Source organism: Manduca sexta, chromosome 17 (assembly GCF_014839805.1).
Source record: "Manduca sexta isolate Smith_Timp_Sample1 chromosome 17, JHU_Msex_v1.0, whole genome shotgun sequence".
NCBI classification, from domain to species: Eukaryota; Metazoa; Arthropoda; class Insecta; order Lepidoptera; family Sphingidae; genus Manduca; species Manduca sexta.
The window spans coordinates 7,164,927-7,173,917 of record NC_051131.1 but is presented as its reverse complement, the minus strand read 5'-3'; the positions used below and the strand labels follow the sequence as shown (position 1 = coordinate 7,173,917).

General features: G+C 35.7%; 1 protein-coding gene and 2 long non-coding RNA genes across 6 annotated transcripts in view; 1 reads left to right on the top strand and 2 right to left on the bottom strand.

The window, feature by feature from the left end:
- The first annotated feature begins 2,165 nt into the window (after positions 1 to 2,165).
- Positions 2,166 to 4,931, top strand: LOC119189575. 4 transcript variants are annotated; one of them, XR_005112487.1, is made up of 3 exons: positions 2,552 to 3,007; positions 3,092 to 3,530; positions 4,158 to 4,931. It is a non-coding gene; the product is annotated as an uncharacterized LOC119189575 (long non-coding RNA). The 4 variants fall into 4 exon arrangements; XR_005112486.1 differs by having other exon boundaries at positions 3,092 to 3,648; XR_005112485.1 differs by lacking the exon at positions 4,158 to 4,931 and having other exon boundaries at positions 2,560 to 3,007; positions 3,092 to 3,330; positions 3,407 to 3,693.
- LOC119189576 lies at positions 4,803 to 6,191 on the bottom strand. The gene is made up of 2 exons (XR_005112488.1): positions 5,953 to 6,191; positions 4,803 to 5,863 (listed from the first exon to the last, which is right to left on the bottom strand). It is a non-coding gene; the product is annotated as an uncharacterized LOC119189576 (long non-coding RNA).
- A 77-nt stretch (positions 6,192 to 6,268) lies between these two features.
- Positions 6,269 to 8,991, bottom strand: part of LOC119189554 (DNA-directed RNA polymerase, mitochondrial-like) — a 36,011-nt gene continuing 33,288 nt past the window's right edge. Inside the window, exons 2-6 of the mRNA XM_037439581.1 lie at positions 8,704 to 8,844; positions 8,258 to 8,376; positions 7,605 to 7,779; positions 7,183 to 7,301; positions 6,269 to 7,063 (exon numbers count right to left, since the gene is read on the bottom strand). Of these exons, the coding sequence (XP_037295478.1) occupies positions 6,694 to 7,063; positions 7,183 to 7,301; positions 7,605 to 7,779; positions 8,258 to 8,376; positions 8,704 to 8,844 (924 nt within the window). The 3' untranslated portion in view covers positions 6,269 to 6,693. The remainder of the gene's footprint in view (positions 7,064 to 7,182; positions 7,302 to 7,604; positions 7,780 to 8,257; positions 8,377 to 8,703; positions 8,845 to 8,991) is intronic.

Here is an 8,991-nt window from a genome sequence, read left to right as displayed (position 1 = left end):
ATGATTTACCAGTTTATAGTTTTATATTTTTATTATAGATAACAAATCACATTTGTCTGGCTAATTTTACAAAAGTAACACTATGTACAAATTATATTATAAATTACGAATGGAAAGAGTAGTAAATTTTTCCTCTTCTCATAGTTTCCAAATACATGCGGTGGCCGAATCTGAAAATCATCAGCCATGGAACTAGGCTGACCATTGCTCTCACGTACAATAATTTATTGCACAGTAGTTCTTCAGTAACCTTGGTTTAAAAATATTTCATCCATAGTGTGGAAGCTTTGTATTAGCTAAAATCTGAAATGTGAGTAGTAATATAGTATATGTTTATCCACATTACATTATCAATTCAAGTTCAATGTTTAGTCGGCCAAGTAAAAGGTGAATTACAATATTGACATATAGCAAGTTATCATGATAATTAGCATAGCATAGTAGTAGTTCACACCACCAGGTATTAATGATTACAAATACAAAACATTTATGTGAAGCATTAATTGTATCTGAACATTCCTTTTTTATTCTACTTCAATGTGTGGTGGGACCAGCAGTCTTTACCAAGAATGTTACACTAATAATTTAGTTGAGATTTTATGACACCAATCATATTTGAGGCATTCAAAATCCTATCACCCATAAATGGTAACAAAACCTTGGAATCTCCGGCCTCATGATAAAACAACTAACACTATGCCAAGGAGATAAAGGTCTATGGATATTGGATACAATAAATTACCTTGTGCACTGGTGTCAATTTTTTTATTTAGTTCCCATGTTGTACTTTTTCTTTCACATTAGCAAACACAGAAGAATCTCCATCTCTAATAAAATTTAAATAATGGAGACTATGCATTTCTTCACTCTTGAAATTTTTTATTTTAGATTCCATTGCCGTAAACGGCTCTGTAATTTTTTTACAGCAACTAGGTCTGTTTAAATCTATTCTTTTCAATTCATAATCCCCCTTACATATAAACAGTAATATATAGAGTAGCATCCAATATATACCTTTTTACACTGGCAATAAATCTATCTTAGTCACCAGGTTTCTTTCTTTCCGTAGTCAATTATTTGTCCCATGTATTGTCGTTTTTCAATTGCAAGAAATATAATACCAGCCATATTTGGCGAGTCCACAAAGATTATCATATTAGCCACTCGCGTGTAATATCTGCAAGCTGTTATGATTGCCCACATAAAGCATATTATGTTTGTGTTATCCCTTTCAGAACAATGGTGCCAAATTTCATCACACATGCTGCATTAAAATGTGGAAAGACTATGAAAACCCTTTTGTTTTTCACTGGCATATTGAATTTGGAAACAATAACCCGAGTATGTTTTGGCACATTAAATGCCCACTGAAGTTCGTGCTTCGAGTCCACAATCAGTTATCCAATTACCAATTGCAGGTTGTTACTAGAAATCATTTCCACAGGTAGTAGATAGGCATCGGTATCCGGTTGGGATCAATTGGTTAGTTCTGGTTCCAACGCAGCTTCAGTTGTGCTAGCACTGACGGTGCATGACGGAGCTTCATACAGATATTTTGGTATAGCACGTGTATACGTGTACATCAAAGGTGTACATACACCGAGACCACCATTATGTTGTCTTGTATCGAATCCTAAAGGCTGAACTAAACTCCTTGCAAATGTGATAACAAAAATTAGCGTCGTCGATAAATTCAAACAAAACATGAAACAGAAAATCATAAGTATTGATGGACTAAACACAAATTCGACCTCACACCCACCACATAAGGTTGTTTTTTATCGCGAGTAACGTCATGTTTTTGTAAAAGCCTGGAATGCAATGGCCGTCACAAGTCACGGAGGTGGTTGTAATGTACTGTTCTTATAATGAAAAAGCGGTTATTCAATTTGGCCGTATATAATACGACCGTCGAGTGAAATTTTATTTTATTTGATTTATTGTTGTAAAACAGACTTTGGTATGAGGTATTTATATAAAAAAATATCTTCCTGAGTTACGCTACGGCGATTGGAATTTAAGTTTTACAAATGAAATATTTATTTATAATAGATGATTACTGTATAAAATCGAAACAAACATAGACTAATATATAATACTGGAAGATACAAACACTGAAATGAAAAATACAATTAAATATATCGGTAATATGATTATATAAACTTCTGTCAAAAGAATTAATTGCTGATATGTTGTTAACTCCTGTCGTCCAATTATTCTTTATTTAATTGAAAGCTCCATAGATCTTATTTTTATTATGTATTGTTTATTTTTTTATCTTTGAAATATTGTCTATTTACGTATTTTATCGCGGTGATATATATTATTATTTTCTCCCAATATAAGTACATATAGCATTAGGGAGAAAATAATAATATAAATCACCACGATAAAATCCGTAAATAGTTTTATTTGAAAAGTTACTGTATAAAATACGATTTTAAAGCACCTATCCCGAGGGAGAAGTTAATAAATAGAAACAAAATCATAACTTTTATTGAAAAACTATATATTATATTCTTTTATCGATCGTCACATTTACAAATTACATTATATTAAATACAGGTAAAATTCTCAGGCGATCTTATTTATAATTTTAAATCTAAAATTTTGCACAGGCAAAACCGCGTGCAATAGTAGTGACATTAACGTAATGTGATGAAACTTACTTTTTACCTTAGACCCAACAGGGTATTGAGCTGGCAACGTCCCATAGGTTCACTTCACGACCTTGACGACGGTCAATAGGAAGAGCGGCAACGTCGGTTGTAATATGTCAAATCATAAATAAAGCTTCTATCAAATACTCATAACAATGGAGGTACACGAGTGTACTTTGTTTACCGTTGTTTACTTTTCTTGACGTAAGTGAAGACGCTATTTCAAGAAATTTGAAGTGCTAATTCATTAAAATATGTACGCTTTCATGACTGTGCCTCAACTTAAAGTTGAGGTTCGTAAAAGAAATGCGTCAATTGCCGGAAAAAAAGGCTAATTTGATAGAAAGGTAAATACTATAATATTTAGGTTATAATTCGCTTATATGCCTTATTTTCTTGTTCTCGGACCTCAGTTCTTGTTTTTGTTATAGATTGCAATCTAATGACCGGAATAAAAATTTTGGTGTTGACTGCGAGATCCAAGAGGAGATCGCATATCTGAGTCCAGCCACTGATACTTTCAGAGACATAATTGCGGACACTTCTTTACCAATGATTACGAGACAAGCAATACAGGAATATTTTGAAAGTTATGTACCCATATGTAATGATTATAATCTTAGGCAGTTGTTTACAAAGATGACAGTGTAAATTTTATGTATTTAAATTGGTATACCTACACTCATATATCATGATATCTTGATAACATTATATTATATTTTCTTACTACATTATTGTTTTTGCAGATATAATACTCAGCATAAAGGACAACTCCTGTACGAATTTCGACATCTTGTGACTGCCCGCTATTCCACAGATGGCATTTATACCCACTTGCGAGGACAATGTAAAGCCAGTATGAAAAAAATGGTATACTTTGTGGATATAAAATTAAGTAAAGATGGAGTAATTGAAGAATGCCATTGCGATTGTGCTGCAGGCAGTGGTACTCAAGCATGTTGCAAACATGTCTCTGTATTGTTGGATGGTACACAAAAAAAATATTAAATTGCATCTGTCAAGTACTCAAAAATTAATGACATTCAATAGACCCAAGAAAGTATTTTATAATTCACCCATTGCAGCTCAAAATTTACCCAACATAACATACATAACATCACGCATTTTATCCCCGAAGGGGTATGCAGAGGCGCAACTAGGGCACCCACTTTTCGCCAAGTATGTTCCGTCCCATGATGTGATAGGGGGCGAGCCCATATCGGGCACAAATTCCAGACTCCGGGCTGATACTGAGCAGAAAAACCCAAATATCACTTTGCCCGACCCGGGATTCGAACCCAGGACCTCAGAGCGCTATTGTACCGGACATGCAATACAACTACGCCACCGTAGGCAGGCAATTTTACCCCAACAAGAGATTGAAATCTTGTACTTATAACACACTAAAAGATACTTACTGATATTATGGACAGTTATGCTGATTATGTGAAAATTTTAGTAATGGGATATGATGGAAGCTCAATACCTTTATTACAGACATGTGAACCCGCAAATCCACATGGCATTGAATGGGATCGTTACACCTATGTAGATAGGACTCCAATAGATATTTTACTAGAGAAGCTATTATTAAAAATATTATATCTGAACAAATTCAGGAAGTGAGAAGAATACAAGAGCCCAAAGTGATTCCTCTGAGTGGCATGAAAGATCATGCAGGATTACTGCCAGTATGTTTCATTTAGTGTGCCACAGTAAAACATATGAGTACCAAAAATATATGTAATCGATATGATTTTGGCCCCCAAAGCTGTGCAGACTATGTTAGTTGTGCATAGTAAAATCCAAGAAACTATTTCCATTGCCAAATATGATAGAGATTATGGACTAAAAATAAAAAAAGTGGATTCATTATATCATTTGAATATCCTTTTCTGGCTGTTTCTCCAGACGGTATATTGGGTAAAGATACTATTGTTGAGGTTAAGTGTCCATATGCTGCTAGATATTATAAAATAACCTCTGTGACTGTGCCTTACTTAAAAATACTTAATGGAGAATTACATTTAAAAAAGCAGCATCCATATTATGCCCAAATCCAAAGCCAACTTTATTGTTCGGGGAGCAATATTGCAATTTTATTGTTTACACATTTGAGGATATGAAAATAATATTCATTAATAGAGATGACTCATTTATTAATGGCATGTTGACAAATTTGTTAAACTTTTATGTACATAATTTAGAACCAGAAATGTAAATAAGTATGTGTATAAGAACTATTTACAATTAATAAATAAATTGAAATAATTACATCTTTTTATCTAATATCTTTCACAATATAGTAATAGTATAATTCCTGAAATTGTAGATGTTTAGCACATAAAACATAAAAAAAGATTTTGCTCACTATTGGGATATAGTTATGGTCTAATTCATTTTTAAATTTTGTTTGTCTTTGTTAATCCTATTATTCTTTCTATATGAACTCCTTTGTTTGCAAGCTCCCTATCTTTTATTACATTAAGACCAGGCAACTGAAATTTTTCTTTTAAGAAACTGGGAATCCTAATGGTCACATTTTTGTCTGATGAAATATATATTGTATCATAAATCCTCTGTCAGTCAGTATACTACTACCACTTTCACATTTTGCTAAAAGGTCACTTTGTTCCACTGCCTACTGATCACTTATCAATCCTGCAAATGCTTGGGAACAATATAACAGCAAGCTACCAGGTATTGCACCAACTAATAAATTAGAATTAGAATCACTGCTAAGAATAATCACATTGCTGCCATAATATTTTATTTTGTGAACCACTGGACTAAGAGCTGAGTAGACTAAATTAAATTTTTATATGATTCAAAACCTGTGTAAAACTTAATAGTGGCATTATCATCTTTATATCTATTCATAAACCCATATTTGTGTTCTTGATCAACTTGAGTGCCCTTAGATATAAATTCATGCATAATATATGTACATCCTACTGCACTTTTGTCTTCTGGTTTTGACTCGCTTCTCCATGATCAACTTCCAGTAAATTGTCTCTGTCACTTATTAGGTTAACTTTGCTACTTGATGGTTGTGAATTATCTACATTTGTTACTCGACTGACTTCTTCGTTCAATACGTTGTTGATGTGCCACAGCAGCTGGATTTTCTGGTTTTATCTTCGTTAAGAAGAACACAGATAGCACAGCTGTCTTTTTAAGAAATTTTGCAAGGAGCTCATAACCTGAAATCATAAAAACAAAAATAATTAGCACGAAGTAATTAAAATTAATGGAAATAGGTAAATCACATAGAAATTCTATAGTGACTCACCTGTATAATTGATTTTCCCGTAATAATCTTTTTCTGTAAAATGCGCAACACACAATCGTGCTGTGCTACTAGCTTCGAAGTTTTTATACGTAACGCAGATTCCCATTGCTTTCTACGTTTACTTTCCTTTGGAAATAAATGTATTCCTCTGTTTTACAATTTAACGCACTGCATTGAGGCATTTGGAACAAAAGTATATTATATTCATAAACACTCAGTGATACGTCATACGATTTGACGTTTGTTTTGTCAAGCCAAGGTACAGTGCGCCCTCTGTCGTGATAAAAGTTAGTGATTCTCCTCATTTCTATTTTCTATTTTTCCCATTACAAAATTATTTAAAAGGCATATCATATTTGATGTGTTTTAAATGATTCATGTATATTCTACTACGATATATCCAATTTGAAAAGAATAAATAACGCCATCTCACGGTTATTTTGCTGCGACAGCGTTAATCATTTATATATAGTTCTCATTTGTGCCGGTATACTCAGTCAGCCGTCACTCACACTAACAATACGTACTTGTCAAATTTGATGAAATTTTAAAGGCCGAAATATCCATGATTATTAATTATTTTTACGTTTTTCTTTCAACTGCGAGAACTAATCACTAACTAGACGTGAATTTAAATTCTTTACTTGCCAATACTTGTTTAGTTACCCAGATTAAAGCCGAAACAAAATGTATGAAAATGGACCTTGAGGTATCGCCTTAATATAATATTTACTTAAGCGGTTACCTGAATATCTTGACCTGGAGATCTAGTATAGGTTTGTTGATGAGCCACGGCACTTCTCCGAGTTGGTTAAGGCTGTCGAGTACAGGGTACAGCGTCTCCGGCGGCGCTTCGTCGAGCCGCTTCCACTGGTTGGAGACGTAGTAGGGCATGCGAATGAGCGGCGGCGGCGTGAGCAGGTACGCGCCGCGGCGCGGGCTGGTCCAGGGCGCGGGCGGCGCGGCGGCGGGCGCGAGCGCCGTGCGCAGGCGCAGCGCGCGGCGGGCGGCGCCGGCGCACGCGCGCCACAGCACCGGGTGCGGCTTCAGCTCCTGCCGCACCGAGCGGCCCCACGGACGGTGCACCTTGTACACCGCCGGCAACTTCTTACTGCACACACGCACACACATTATAATATTGTATTACATACTTGAAAACATGAAATGGAAATAAACTTGTCAATCTAGCAGAATTTCTAGCAACAGTATCAAAAATATGACTAAACTCACACTTTAGCTTTCGGTTTGAACATATTGACATCGATCTTCACATCGTTTATGATGATATTGTACAGAAACTTTCCGATATTCTGACGCAGCTCTATCGGCCACGGCGATTCCTCGTAATCCTAGAGCAAAATAATAATCACGTGACGACGTTAAAGGGTGATAACATGAGCAAACTAATAATACGATAATCAAATCACATAATAGACTAGCTAACCAAGAAGTTCTATGCGTTAAAATCTGACCCTGTAATAATTATGTTAATAACTTTTTGAGATGAAAAATTGCCTATGTTAATTTTAAGACTTACATCTACCTGTGTGTTTAATTTAATCAAAATTCATTCAACGGTTTGTATGTAATAGATACCAAACATCCTAGCATACAGACAAGCCCATAATATATGATATAATGATGTGCCGCACCAGACTCGGGCCGTCGGCGTGCGCGTGCAGCAGCGCGGCCCAGGCCTGGCGCGCGTTGAGCACGGCGCCGCCCTCGCCGCGCGGGCGCCGGCGCAGGTACCACGAGCAGTACTGCTCGTAGATCGTGAACGTCTTGTCCAGCACGCCGTTGCGACGGTATTGCTCGATTTGATATCTGGGAAATAAATGAATACACGCCTTCATACGTAGTTTACAAAGGAGTACATAGTTTACCTATGCTTCGTCTTTATATCTGTCCTAACATGAACCATCAACATAACATAAGGGCCTACGCTTGTTTGGCGGAGCACAGCGCGGAGATTTTTTTTGTCAAACGATTATCGACATTGGCTTCATTGAAATAATATTCGAAATACATTAACACAACATTAAATTGCATTACATTGTTAATTGATTTTGAATATTATTTGAATGAAGACAATGTCGACAATAGTTTGTCACTAAAAACTCTGCTGCGTTCCGCAAAATATATGTTGCGTCCCTATATCACAAAAACCAATCTCAGACAACTCATTTGTTTCAGCAAAACAAAAAACACATACATTAGTTATTCAACATGATACCTAACAGCACCGCTAAGAAAATTAAAATGATAATCAACTATAGATTTTAAATAATGCAATCACACTTACTTTTGATAAACTTGCGTTCCTAAATCCCTCTGCAATAACTTCAAAGTCGGGCTGTACGTTTCGCTTCCGTCGACCAGTTTATTTATTTCCGACATTATTAACTCCACAAATTGATCCACCTAAAACAAATAAGTAAAGGTAGGTATGTGACAAGTGATTCCACTGTACCCGATATTAAGTGTGGTGAGGTGCAAATATACTGATTGACAAGATGATTGTCACTCGCCAATCGACATAATTTTGGTGGCTTGTTCGAGTGGACATACACAGGTTGATCTTGAAGTGATTGATATTCGAGAGAAATTACGGCGGGATTTATAACTTGTGTATGGTGATTGTTATCCTAGCATGTACGAATATGCTGCCACGAGCATAAACTGTCGAAGCAGCTCAACCTGATCTCTCCCTCATGTGCTTTGGCCTATATAAAGTCAAACAGTACTCACCTCTAACACCTTGAGATACGGGTACAGCGTGATGGCGGACTGCGACGCGCTGCTCTGCGATTTAAGCGTGCCCACGTTTCGTATGAAAGCCTCTTTGATCACGCTTCGCCATTCTTCTTCTGTTTCTTCTAGCTTCTTTCTCTGCATAAGACAATATTACAATTATTAACAAATATTGTTGCTTATTGACACTTTGAGTTTAACGACTAACTATCAAGTGAAAAAGTGAAATAACAAAGTTGGGAAAATTCACAGTTACCATCATATTTGATTACATCCACTAATTAA